Here is a 13609-nt window from a genome sequence, read left to right on the forward strand (position 1 = left end):
CCCCCGTGATCTAAAATGCGATAATCACCGCCGCCCGGACCATGTCTTTACGAGGCCCCATGAAGCGATCGCATCTGAGGCAGGTGAGCGCCGCCAGTATAGAGACCCTCTCTACCGCCCGGTCGTTGGAGGTCCCTCATGCTGGCGGTGTCCCGGAGCACCAGTCACACCAGTCATCTATCCCAGATGACCGGACCATTCGATTGGCCTCCTCCGGTCTAGATCGCCGGCAATGCTCCCTCTGGGTTCACGATGAGACCTTCTCCAAGGAAGAGATCCTGTTCAATCAGGCCGCCTTCAGCGACACCGGGGTGCAGGTCGGCGATGTCATCGAGATACTGCCCGCTCGCTTCATCGGCGACACCGCGGCCCATTCGTTTAAGGCAGATCTAGGGGCCAGATCGTTACGCGACATTCACGTGGAGCCCGACACAACGCTTCGCTCGGACCCCATGTCCAAGTTCAAGACTCCATTACAGGGCCGATGTCTCTTCGTTGTCAAACCGCTGCCACAGGAGATCAAGGCCCGCCATCCGAAGCTCGAGATCTCCGTAACCAGTGCCGTGGCCAACATCTTCGGTTTCAAGAACCGGGCCACGGTGCATATCTCGATCGTGGAGCGTGCGCAGTGTTCCGCGTCGCATATAGACATCTCCTTCCGCGATCAGTACCTGGTCCGCTCGGACATGTGGCGGTTGGTCATGTCCGAGATGGCCGATAAGATCGTCTATAAGGGCCAGAAGATCGTCTTCATGGGTAGTATCAAGGCGACTGTAAAGAATATCTTCATCCGCGGCAAGAAGGTCCTCTCGGGCTTCTTCTCCCCACAGACCATCCCCGTCTTCCGCAGTGAGTCCGCCAAGTATGTGCTCTTCATCCAGATGTCCAGGGAGATGTGGGACTTTGACTCGGAAGGCACGGGTGATATCTTGTTCAGCAGAGTCATCAACGGCTTCCTGCCGGAGCTCTTCAAGCGCTGGGCCAGTTCCGATGCGAGGCATCTCGTCACCATCGTGCTCTTCACCCGCGTGGAATACGATGCGACGGCCATTGGACCCTCCTCGAGCATCAACCTGGAGAGCTGGAAGACGGACTTCTCGACCAACGCCGTCCCGACCAGGGATTTCTATCGCGTGGTCGTCAATGATATGGCCAGCGGGCACTGGACTGCGATCTTGGATGAGCTGAAGAAGGACTTCAGGACTTTCTTAAGGGATGTCTCCATCCTCAAATCCCCCGAAGAGATGCAGACGCCCACCATTGATGGCATCAAGGTCGCCCCCAAAGCGCAATCCGCAACTATTGCAGGACGACCCAGCACTGCTCTTCGTGGCAACATCCTGGAGGCAATTCACCTTGCGTCCTCTCATTTGGCGTATGATCACATAGATCGTGATATGCTGCACACAGGGACCTCGATCATCGTAATTACTCCCGGAAGCGGCGTATTCGAGGTATCCTACGAGTCGTTGGCTTCGACAACGGAGGCTCTCACCAATCGTGGTATTGCCATTGACCTGGTCTGTCTGAGCCCCATGCCTCTTCACTCGGTGCCTTTGTTTAAATACCGTGAGCTGGCCAAGCGCCCTCAGACGGCCTCGTATGGAGATATTCGTAATGGCGGCTATTCCCCAGAGGCTCGCCCGTCGTTTGCAAGCTTTGCCAGTCGATCATCGCATCTCTCGCCGAAGTCGGTCATGCAGGGGTCATATCCTGGGATGGGTAATCGGCAGCCCTGGTCGTCCCATTCGAACAACTGGAACTATGGCATCCCTCATTGGCTTGATATTTCTTACTGGAACCCGGAGACATACCGAGAGGCTCGGCGTATCCTGAAGAAAGATCCGAACGCGCCAATCCCTTTCACTGTCACAAAACAGTCGAAAGTCTTCGTACCCCGCGTACGCATGTACGAGATTCAAATGATGGGTGTGATGGAGAGCGAGCAATCAAATATCTCCATCCCTTACCTGCTTGAAGGGCAGGGTGTCACCCGAGGGGCCAGTCCAGCTTCTGGTCTGAGTCCCTCTAGTATCAGTCCTTCGAAGACGCCTTTAAAACGCAACTCCCCCTTCAGATATCAGCTTAGTGACAGTCTGCGACCGGAGCCGTTCCTCCAGAACATGTCCCACCCCAAGGATGCCCTTCTTCCTAGGTCGAAGAAGTCATCGAACTCGGTCATTGCTTGGATGGACAATTATGACGACGCTGTGTTCCATGCCTTGCCAAAGCGCCGTCAACCTCGCAAGACTATGAAGAAGAAGCGAACTAGCGAACCGGAGGTGCAGGTTTCCAATGCGCACGAACGGCTCTCCGCTCGGTCCGTGACGCGACTACGCGAGAACGAGAACAATGCCAGCGAACGTGTACATTCCGTTGACTCTGCACCTTGGATGATCAAACCACCAATTCCTCTGCAGAAGAGTCTGGCTGCGACAAAGGCCCCTTCGCCCAAGAAGCCGGCGCTGAAAGTCCCATCTGCCACCAGAATGCCTCGAATATCGCGAACGATCAGTTTCGCTCTGCGGGGGCTGACCTCTATCGCGCCGAGGGCTCAAGCGAGTACGGAAGTCAATGTGGAGCATGCTAGAGGCCAGCCGACTCAGAATGCGAAAAAAGTCTCCGGGATGCTCGCAGAATCGAGGAGTGTGGAATCATTGAGCACGTCGGACTCAGCATCTACGAAAACCGTGATCGACTTGTCCGTAACGCCTAGCTCGTCGAACACACCGCAAAAGTCGGCACAGGGCTCAACAGCCACGCCAACAAAGCCGATCTCGATCAAGGCCCCTCAGAAACAATCCTCTGAAGATGCAGCGCACCAGGAGCGCTCTGTGGTCCCGGAGTCTTACTCGACCACAGCAACCGAGATCCCGATCATCGACGATTCACGCCATGAGAGTCAGGTTCGACGGTCGAATCCCCGGGTCACTTTGACGGTGAACGGGGGCTTGCGCGACACTCCTCCTAAAAACCCATTAAGCACGGCACTGGCTCCTTGGGTCCGCTCTATCAACCCGTGCAACACCTCAAAAGAGGTCATGCGAGACACCAGTTGGTTCGGGCGCTGGCAACATGCATATCCCCGCCCTCCTCATGTGGCCGTCGTTAAATGGAAGAGTTTGAAATCCCCTGCCATTCTGCCTCTGACCACGGAAGAATTCCCCACGGCGAGCGAGCTGGCCTCGGACTACTTCCAAACGCCGTATCGTGTCTTCCCGAACGAGGATGCGGAAGGCATCGAGCCCCCGAAGACACGAGGTGTGCTTCTTCGAGAGATGATCTCCTTGCGTCTTTCGCATGGCTTTCAGATCGTTGTTGGGAAAGCGGTTGTCGAAGCGTCGGGACACTATGCTCTTGATTCGCCCAATGTCTTTGACACGCGTGGACTGGAACGAGATGGCGCTACTGTCTTTCTGTCTAAGGGAAATATGATCCATCGGTTGATTTGTGTGGAAGGCGCAGAAATCGAAGTCACGCGCTACACACATCGTAACTCTTCCATTCTGGCATCGGAACAATCAGATGACTTCAGCATGTACTCACCGGCAATGCGGACAATTTTAAGTCCCCAGTACGAAGTCAAGAACATCAGACTGGATTCGAAGCTCGAGGAGTACAACTGGAACTACGCGGACAACTACGTGGCCGGCCATCGGGATTACCTCCTCAACCCGTCTCAACAGCTCCACTTCTGGCGTGTCCGCTATGTCCTGATTCCAATGCACATGCATGTGAACTGCCGACGTCACATACAGTCTTTCAACGAGGACAATGAGGAAGAGATTCACCTGCTGGGGATCAATCAGCTCACGCGGATATGGCAACGCCACAAGTACATCCCACCGGAGGAGAAGCTGTTCGATGCTTCGAATGGGAAAAAGGCCGAGAACCCGCTCAACATCATCTACCATACCCAGAACTCGTCGGAGGTTGTCGCCGCAGAACTGGACCGGATACAACTCACAGACCCCAGTGTAGACAGCGTGCCTGCCCAGCTGTTGCCCGAGTCAGAGCAGTTCGAGCGTTCCAGCATCACGTTGTCGACCTTGGCCCAGGCTATTCAGGGTGAAAAGGGCATACGGATGCAGGATCGACGGTGGCACTGGCGCCTGCACTACAGTTGCTTCATCGGGTTTGAACTCACCACCTGGCTCATTCAAACTTTCCGGGATATCGACACCCGCGAAGAAGCCGTGGAGTTTGGTAACGAGCTGTTGAAGCACGGACTCTTCAATCATGTCGAGCGGAGACACAACTTCCGGGATGGGAACTATTTCTATCAGCTCTCGAGCGATTACCGCCCGCATCGCCCGGAGTCTCGGGGCGGTTGGTTCCCGCAGATCCGACCGGACAAAGCGACGCCCTCGACCATTGCTGCCGACCACTCGAGCAATCATTCTCGCGCGGAGTCTCGTTCCGAATCTCGCTCCGAGTCGCGGTCAGAGAGCGTGGATGAAGGCATACCTCAAGTGCCCAACATGCCGTCCAAAGCGAAGAACAAGGCCACGATTATGCTGTCGAAGAAGATGAAGTACGACGTAGACCCCCGTCGTCGATCGAATCGCCCCGAAGTGATTGACCTCCACTACGACCGACTGCATAACCCGGACAACTGCTTCCACATCGAGCTCAGCTGGATGGGCACGACCGCCAAACTGATCGAAGACACGGTGTTATCGTGGGCTGCGACCGCGGAGAAGTTCGGCCTCAAGCTCGTCCAGGTCCCGATCGCCGAAGTTTGCGCGATCGACCAGATGCAGCCATTCCGCAAACCATACCGCGTGCGACTCAAGGTACCGCCCCCGCGAGGCCCGGTCCCGGTCCCCTACAACCCCAACCCCTCGGCGTCTTTGTCGATGCAGACTCCCGGGCCCGACCCCCTCTACTTCCAGAAAGCGCTGCTGCGCAAATTCGATTTCGTCCTCGACTTCGAAGCCCGGTCGGCATTCCCCGCGGACGTCGAAGTTTCCTACTCCTGGGGCATCCCGGACTACCGGTACCCGCAATTCATCCACCGTTCCGGCAGCCTCCTGGCTCAGATCACCGACGACGGCGACTTCCTGTTCCTGGCCAACCGCCTGGTCAGCACGCGCAGCACCGCCAGCCGCGACCTGCCGCGCATGGAGCGGATCGAGCGCGCGGAACAGTACCGGGCGCGCGCCGGCACGTACGACCCGATGAGCGCCGACCGCGGCGCATCCTGCTCCCCGCGTCTCTCGCCCATGGTCCGTCCGATCCACGACCTGAGTGCCTTGAACCTCAGCAGCAGCAACATCAACGCCAACGTCAACGGCAGCGCCGTCATTGGTAACGGCAGCAGCAGCATGAGCACCAGCAACGGGGTAGTGAACGGCAGCGGCAGCATCAATCCCCCCACCACCACCACCGTCCCGAGTAATCCGCTCGGCCCGCCAGGCCAGCAGCCTAACATCGACTCATCCAACCTCTACCGCGCGCCCGAGCACATCCTCAACAGCCTCGTCGAGTTCTGTCATGATCCGATCCGCCTGCAGCAGTTCTACAAGGAGTCGCACGCCCGCCCGGTTTCGACGCGCGTCGCGCCCACCAACCCCCCGATTGAGATCCCCTCGCTCGAGCTGCCCGATAGCGTCGTCGGCCAGCCGCAGCACCATCTCCCTCCGGGCTTGCCGCAGCGCATTCACTCCAGTACGGTGTTGTTGACGTCGACAGAGGCGCGGGCGCGGTCGCGCGATGAGGGCAGTAATTTGGTGAGGGGGAGTCCACGGAGTGGGAGTTTGAGGCCGTTGATGTGAGCGACTGAGGGAGCTTGATATGATGTAATTTGATGGATATGCTAATGTAGATGCCTATTGTAATGAGTACTATGTATGTGGTCGTGATGTACGATGAGTACTGGGCAGGATGGATGAATACCCTAACAGCGATGTAATAATACTAATGCAATAATGACTCAAAGTACCCCATTCCCTACTTAGCCCTATCTCAAAACTAATCACAGAATCCGAGTAACCTTCACCCCCTCGACATCAGCACTAACCTCCCCATCCGCAGCCCCCTTAAGATTCACGACCTTCAGCACCTCATGCGCGCGTACGGGATCCACAACCTCAACCTGCACCTCTTCCTTCAAGGGCCCATTAACAAGCACCTCAAGCCCAACCAAGGGATCATCCTCAGGCCTCTTGAGAGAGAAGTTGACCGGGACGACAGCGCCAGGACGGATAAGCAAGGGCAGGGAATCGAAACCATGCGTTTCAGTATACCAGCGACCGCCCTCATACGTTTTCGCATGATCGAACCAAGAGACCCATTTCGCATCATGCCCCTCACTCTCCTCCTCGGCAGCAGCCCGAGGAACATAAAACGTCACCTCGCCATCGGCACTAAACACGGGGGCAACAAGCAACGCATCACCAAGCATATAGACCGTATCCACCGCCCAAGCATTCAAATCCTCCGGAAACTCAAGCAACAGCGGGCGCATAACAGGGGTTCCCCTCCTTCCACCCTGTATCGCATTCGCCAGCAAGTAAGGCGTAAGCGCGATCTTCCTCCGCACACACTCCCTCAACACCTCGGAGCAATCCTCGCCGTAGATCCAGGGCACGCGGAACGAGTGGCTGCCGTGGAGACGGGAGTGCGTGGAGAGCAGCCCGAACTGCACCCAGCGCTTGTAGACGTCCGGTGGCGGGGTGCCCTCGAAGCCGCCGATGTCCGAGGCCCAGAAGACGAACCCCGAGAGCGACAGCGACAGGCACCCGCGCAGCGACTCCGCCATCGCTTCGTACGTCGACTCGCAGTCGCCGCCCCAGTGGATTGGGAACTTCTGCCCGCCTGCTGCGGTGGACCGGGCGAAGAGGACCGCGGCGCTGCGGTTGGTGGGGTCGTGCGATTGGAGGGTCGTGTAGCAGAGTTCGTTGAAGAGGAGCGTGTAGTAGTTATGCATTCGGCTCGGGTCGACGGAGGTGTCGTGGTAGCTGATGTTGCGGTAGGGGATGCGTTCGCCGAAGTCCGTCTTGAAGCTGTCGATTCCGAGGTCCAGGAGGCGTTGTAGGTGGCGCTGGAACCATTCCCGTGCTGACGGGTTCGTGAAGTCTACGATTGCCATTCCGGCTTGCCAGTAGTCCCATTGCCAGACGCTGCCGTCCGTGCGCTGCGGTGGGAGGAGGTGGGGGGTTAGTTGGAGCTATTTAGGGAGGTGGGGGGGGAAGAGCCGGGCGTACATACCTTGATGAAGTAGCCTTTCTCTTTGCCTTCTTTGAAGAGCGGCGATGCTTGGCCCACGTACGGGTTCAGCCATACGCTGATCCGCAGCCCTCGCTCCTTCAACCGCTTGATGTACCCTGCTGCGTCCGGGAACATGGCCGAGTCGAACTCGAAGTCGCACCATTGGTACGACTTCATCCAGAAGCAGTCGAAGTGGAACACGCCCAGGGGGATGTCTCGGTCGCGGAACCCGTCAAGGAAGCCGGTGACGGTCTTCTCGTCATAGTTGGTCGTAAAGCCTGTTGATCACAACCGTCCGTCCGTCAGTCAGTCACTGCGAGGACAAAAACAATACCAGAAGTGAAAAGCACGTACTGGTCGTCAACCACAGATTATAACTCCAAGCAGGCACCAAACTAGGCCGGCCCGTCAACGCAGTGTAGCGGTCCAGAATATCCTTAGGCGTATCGCCATAGATAACGAAATACTCGAGCTCCTCGCCAGGCACGGAGATGTTCACGCGGGTGGTGCGCTCCGACTGCAGCTCCAGACTGACTTTCCCGGGGTGGTTGACGAACACGCCGTAACCCGCCGAGCTCAAGTAGAAGGGGATGTTCTTGTAGGCCAGCTCGGACGAGGTGCCGCCGTCCTCGTTCCAGATGTCGACCGTCTGCCCGTTCTTGATGAACGGGCCGAACCGCTCACCCAGCCCGTACACCTTCTCACCGACGCCCAGGTCCAGCGCCGCGAGCATGTACCCCTGTCGCTCGAAGAAGATGCCATCGTCCCACCGGGACTTCTCCGTCGTTTGGTCGCCGATGTAGCCGATCGACCGCCACGAGTGGCCTGTCAGCTTCTTTTTCTTGTTGTTGGTGGCGGACGAGAACACGAAGTCCAGTTCGTTCTGCACCGTCCGCACCGCCAGATCGAGCGACCCGCTGTTGTACCGTAGTGCTTCGTTCTCCTGGTGCTCGATCTTGACGTGTCCGGTTGACTGGTTGAGCTCATAGTGCGGGCCCTTGCCGATGCCGCCGGCCCTACGTGAATGTGAGCATGGGAATGGTGGCAGATGATACCCACTCAAAGGTCTTGGAGGGAGGAGACACTTACCAGTGAACAAGCTTCACGCCAATAATCCCCTCTAGTGGAGACGTAACCTGTGCCGAGATCGTAGCTGGACGTGTCCATCATCAGTCAGACTTATTCTTCCTCTCTTCTGAACGGAATAGACAGAACTCACCCGAGTTGAGAGTATCACCGCGATGACGCTGGAACTTGTTCAACAGCAGATCCACGGTCTCATTCTCGATGTTCAATCGCTCGACATTGTTCATCCAGTCGATCCGGATCCCCTCCTAGAAGTGCAATGTTGCGCGTTAGTTCTTGTTCGCCTTCGTCCGCCGGCATAGCAGCGACACGACTCACCCGGATCCGCCACATGCCCTCTGTGAACTTCATGATGATGGCTGAGACTGTCGATTGACGCTAAGAGCACTGGATTCGTTGGTGGGGAATCGCCTGGACCCTGAGAAGAGGCTGAGGGGCAGCGTTCAGTTGCGGTTTAAGTAAATGTGGAATCCCCATCATGGCCAAACAAAACACCCCGCACCACCAGCAAACTAAGACAAGGATTCCAGCCGGATGAATAGACACAGAGCGTACAGTTGCATCACCGGGTTGATTGGAAGAGGGGTAAAGAAGGAAGTGGTGGCTAAATGCAGTGGTCAAGTCGCAGTGAAATGAAAAGCAATTTATCCTTAGTGCATTTGTCCACCAATCGCTTGTCAACCAGAGGAAGAAGTCTCCGATGGGCTGATCAGCCAAAACAGGGATGTCAATCCTGCTCCTCCAGGCTCTCTCTCTCTTTCTCGCTAACTCTAAGGAGAAAAAAACTCTACAATTCAGCTTCATCGTTCTGACGGACAAAATCCACATTCATTCAACAGCCGTCATCTCATGTAAACTCAAGGCGAGGTCGAGTTTAGAAATTACTCAACATGGGTATCATGTTAACACATCAGAAGCATCAGAAGCATCAGAAGAAAGAAAAGGGTCACGAAAACAACAAGTCACTACCACGCCTCCTCAACATCGAGAAGCCACTTCCGAACTCCCTCACGCAGCGCGTTATCCGTCCCAGCCAACGTACGCTTGCGCTCTCTATCAGCCAGGCCAAGCTCCCCGTCAACATCCTCGCGGCAATGCTCGGCTGTCACGCTGCGAACCACCTCCTCCAGGGCACCGAGGACAAGCTTGCGACATTCAGTGCGAGGCACTTCGACTGGTCGAATTTCTTCGCGCGTGGTTGCACTGGTGTCGGACGACTGCTTGTCTTCCCCACGACGACCACGAGACGGCGAGGGCGCACGCGAATGCACCATCGAGGACGGTCCACTTTGCGCAAGCACGCGTTCGAGTGCGTCGACAAGGGTGCCATCCAGATCCATCACAGGCTCTTCCACGAAGCGCTCCTCAACTTCAGTAGGATAGAAATCATCTGAAGAAGAATTGTTGGATGTCTTGCTCGACCCCGTGGCGTGTGAGAAGAAACTGGTGAGCTGCGACGCTGAAGCAGAGCCATTGGACACGTAACGTGGAGTGCCCGGTTGCGAAGGCACAAAAGGAGTATATGCCCGGCGCGACGAACCAGGTCCCACAAGTTTACGTCTCAAACGCAGTCGCTTCACCGTGAAGGTCCGGACGTCCGCGATCACTGTGGTCGCAACATCCACCCATCGTTCCGAACCATCTGCATTAAGACAGAGGGCTTGACTTGGTGTCGGCTCAGCCTGCATGGCACGTCTAATTTCCGCTTCCAGCGAAGCGTAGGGTCTCACGGCTTGAAGGAGAAAATCATCATGGAACGTTCGCAGCCAGCCAGCAACGTTGGTGTTAGGTCCATCGCTGTCCTTGACGCTGCCATGGAACCCAGACACACTGCTCTGTGTCGACGCCATTGCATCCATACTAGTAACCGACGTACGTGTCTTCTTCGGGGACGCCAGCGTGGAATCCCCGGACGACGAAAGCGACAGGAAACCAGGGAGCGGCAAGTCCACATCCACCACTCCGTCGTCTCCACGAACAGCCATTTTCAAGGACGATTCCTTGGCCTGATCCGTGGTTGATGATAAGTCCGGCGTGTCCTCTTCAAATGAGATATGACCGTTTGAGGCTGGAGGAATGGAGATGTTACCACTCGTGGTAGCCCGAGGTGCGGCTGCCAGGGGTTCCTCCGCCGCTTCTTTGACCATCTGCGCAAGTGTCGGGGGGTTCCGTCTGGGTGGATTGGTAAGAGCAGAGACCGATCGCTTACGCGCTTCAGGCGGTGCGGGGGTATCAGAAGCGGTTGATGACTCCTGACGTGAGCTCCACAACCCAGAGAACAAAGTTCCCCATCGACCCCCAGCGGGAGGAATACTACCGTGGCCACTGGTCGCCGAGGTTTCTGACCGCCGCAGGTTCTTCAACAAATTCTCCGACGCCAGGCTATCACGTCCATCGTTGACGCTCGGATCCGATCCCATTCGCTCAGACCGGCTCTGCGAAGCAAAGTGCGGGACGGGAACGGTACTACTCGGCGTGGTGGTCGAAGTCGTGGCTGCACTCGTATTTCTGGGGCGCATCTCTCTGGTATGGATGGGGACACCCAACGCTCGGATGGAGCGGGCATCTGAGCCTCTGCGCTTGGCACCAAAATCAGGCGGCATCAAAGGATCAGGTTCTTCTGTGGAGCGATGGGCCGTTTCATTCGACGAAGCGCTCACAGAACGCTGGTGCTGCTCTCTTTCATTGATGTTGAGGCGCTGTGCACGAGACCGCCGTTCCATCACTCTCCGCAATGCCTCCTGTCGTAGGATAGGGACGGTAGGCGGACTCTGGGAAACGGCACGGGTGGAAGCCGCAGTGCCCGGGCGGATTGGAGACGGCAGGGGCTCGAAGCGCTGCTTAGGAGGCAGGAATGCCGCCAACAGGAAAATCAGTCTTCTAGCAGTCATTTTATCTGGAGAGATAATCACTGTGCGATTGGCGAGGAACGGGTCTGCGTCTTGCTGAGCCTTCTGTTGCAGAAAGTGTCGCCTTCTGTACCACTCCGGGCCTAGAGCATTGAGCCACTCCGTGTGGTTTCCTAAGAACGCAGTGACTAAGACTAGGAAAAAGAAGCTGTGGTCCTTATCACCGAGACTGCGAATGATCGACCGGCCTTCTTCACGCCAGACGCCCCAACGGCTCTGGCCCGTAACAACATACGGCATCTGCAGGGCCGTGCTGATGCGGCGAGTGCTGCGGATGGCTTCTTCCCGGAGTTTTGAATTGATGGACAGCACATTGACCGGCAGATGAACAAAAGTCTGGTTCGTCCGCTGCATATTAGGAGGTTTAGCCGGCTTCGGATATGGCCCTGCCGAAGCGTCTACCCTCTTCAGCAAGAACAAGATCTCGTTCCGAGACAGCCTCTCCAAATGGGACAAAGTACGATTAATGATATCCCAGTGGTCCACTAACAAATCGATCCGCTCATCGAGACTCGCAGGAGGTGATGCAAGCGACAGACTGTCATCGAAGAAGCCTCCGCGCCAACGGTAGTCCGAGTCCAGGGAGCAGGAAAGTCCTGGTTTGGGGGAGTCTGGACCTTGCGCGAACCGCGAAACTGGCCGCCCACCACTTCGGGACAGAAGCGGGATCTGGATCGTAATAGCAACAGCATACATCGGGGTCTTCTTTTCCTTGATCTTCTTGCGCTTCGAGACATCCGGGAATGGAAATCCTGGGCTCGGGAGAGCGTCTTGAGAGATTGAAGCTGCCAAATCAGCTCTATCCGGCGGGGTGTCATCATCCCCGCTTTCAGGCAGGTGAACGCTGAACATCCTCGTCAACAAAATAGTGACCTTGGCAGGTGGGGCAGGTGGTTTGGAGTCATTGCCCCGATCGGAGCTCCCGAATGCCGCATCACTTCCCGTAGTATAGGCTCGCGACAGAGAACTGCGTGCCGCCGGAGAGGCTGGAGAGGTTTGGCCCGGTTCATCATCCGTCGAAATGATATGCATCTTAGTGGAGGAACCTTTATAGCTGAATGCGCTGCTCCCAAATATGCAGTTCAGCAGACCGGAATCATGTGAATCGGCCGACCCGCGCGAATGGCCTCCTTCGGAGAAATTTCCACCAGGTGCCAGTGTAGAGCTACGAACCCGTGCCCTCGTGAACGCGCCGGAAGACATGGGTGGGGACCGACGTGTTTCTGTAGCCGCAGCCAGCGGGCTTGACTCGATGACGGAAGACTGAGACAGGTACCCCCGTCGCGGGCCGCGAGTCAACGTTGAGACCGTGCGGGCATGCCGTGCACCAGTATTCTCAAACACCTGTGGCTCCAATCCCAGTCCATGCGAGCCTTGGCCCGGCGGAGTCGCCCGGGTATCCAGTAACACACATGCATCCCGATCTCCCAGCGCGTTCTGAGCGATAATCACACGGAAATCTTTGTGATAATCTAATTCCACGCCGCCACCACGATCATCATAACCACCGGCTGTAGAAGTATTCGGGGAATTGAAAGCCGTATGAAGGGGGTACGCGTGCGTATTGGAACGGCGAAGGAGACTAGCGTCAGGATATAGCAGGCCCGATGTGTGCTCCTCCTCTGTGACCGATTCCAGTTGCGGTGGGTTCTTGGCGGAGTACGCCGTCGGATTGAGGGTGGCCGCTGCAGTATTCAAAAGTCGACCCAGCATGATGATGAATCGACTCCGAGCAGAAAATGGGCGGGGACCGTTGAATGAAGGAATTGAAGAACAAGATCGATCACACAGAGAAGTTCGAATAGAATGCGCCGACGAAACACCCTCGAAGCAGGAAACCCACAGTCAGACCAATCAACTAGACTGAGCTGCAGTGCCCCATCGTTCAATTTCGCGAGGGGACGACCATGATCAGGCCGTGAAGGAAGAACGGGCGCGTTTCCTAGGAATGTTGGAAGGATCACGGGGTGACTTGTCCGGAAAGTCTCGCGAAGGAGGGGGAAATGTGAGGTGGGATCCGTTCACAGCAATTGAGAGTGAGTGGGTGGTGGAGGGTGGCGGTGAATCTCGATGCAGAGAAGCGGAAGAACACCGAAACAGGTCAGATCCCGATTAGTAAGGTTGAGGAGAGAAATTGAAGTTGAAGAAAGGCAAGAGAGGCAGAGAGAGGGGGGAAGAGGAAGGAAGTAAGAGGAAAGGAAAATGAAGAAGTGGTGGTGGTGGTTGAGGTGGAGATAGCAGTGGAAGTGGAAGTGGGTGGAGGGAGGGAATGGAAGGAAGAGTGGTGTGTCCTACTACTACTAACTAGTTAACTAAGGAAGTTACTCGTAATTAATCTACTACTACTTGACTAGAGAGAGAGAGAGAGAGAGGGGAGGGACGGGAAGAAGGAAAGGGCGGTG

The 13609-nt window shown here is 56.4% G+C and overlaps 3 protein-coding genes across 3 annotated transcripts; 1 reads left to right on the plus strand and 2 right to left on the minus strand.

Annotated features, from left to right (window-relative positions):
• The first annotated feature begins 2087 nt into the window (after positions 1-2087).
• iml1 (GTPase-activating protein IML1) lies at positions 2088-5791 on the plus strand. Its single transcript, XM_025694986.1, has one exon. The coding sequence runs from the start codon at positions 2124-2126 to the stop codon at positions 5775-5777; it is 3654 nt and encodes a 1217-aa protein (XP_025552902.1). The 5' UTR covers positions 2088-2123; the 3' UTR covers positions 5778-5791.
• Positions 5792-5899: 108 nt separating this feature from the next.
• On the minus strand, positions 5900-8896 carry BO97DRAFT_366028 (putative sugar hydrolase). Its single transcript, XM_025692603.1, has 6 exons — positions 8617-8896; positions 8432-8546; positions 8302-8365; positions 7567-8228; positions 7213-7490; positions 5900-7138 (listed from the first exon to the last, which is right to left on the minus strand). Exons 1-6 carry the CDS (start codon positions 8647-8649, stop codon positions 5978-5980), a joined length of 2313 nt encoding a protein of 770 aa, XP_025552903.1. The 5' UTR covers positions 8650-8896; the 3' UTR covers positions 5900-5977.
• A 38-nt stretch (positions 8897-8934) lies between these two features.
• Positions 8935-13037, minus strand: BO97DRAFT_24745 (uncharacterized protein). The gene has a single exon (XM_025690834.1). The coding sequence runs from the start codon at positions 12918-12920 to the stop codon at positions 9264-9266; it is 3657 nt and encodes a 1218-aa protein (XP_025552904.1). The 5' UTR covers positions 12921-13037; the 3' UTR covers positions 8935-9263.
• Positions 13038-13609: the final 572 nt, after the last annotated feature.

This window comes from Aspergillus homomorphus (assembly GCF_003184865.1).
Source record: "Aspergillus homomorphus CBS 101889 unplaced genomic scaffold BO97scaffold_11, whole genome shotgun sequence".
In the NCBI taxonomy this organism is placed as follows: domain Eukaryota; kingdom Fungi; phylum Ascomycota; class Eurotiomycetes; order Eurotiales; family Aspergillaceae; genus Aspergillus; species Aspergillus homomorphus.

Coding starts and splice junctions, on each gene's coding strand:
- iml1 (XM_025694986.1), top strand. CDS start 2,124: ATGTCCCACCCCAAGGATGCCCTTCTTCCTAGGTCGAAGAAGTCATCG.
- BO97DRAFT_366028 (XM_025692603.1), bottom strand. CDS start 8,649: ATGAAGTTCACAGAGGGCATGTGGCGGATCCGG. Junction 8,547..8,616: donor AGGGCATGTGGCGGATCCGG/GTGAGTCGTGTC, acceptor TTGCACTTCTAG/GAGGGGATCCGGATCGACTG. Junction 7,491..7,566: donor TAATCTGTGGTTGACGACCA/GTACGTGCTTTT, acceptor TGTGATCAACAG/GCTTTACGACCAACTATGAC.
- BO97DRAFT_24745 (XM_025690834.1), bottom strand. CDS start 12,920: ATGCTGGGTCGACTTTTGAATACTGCAGCGGCCACCCTCAATCCGACG.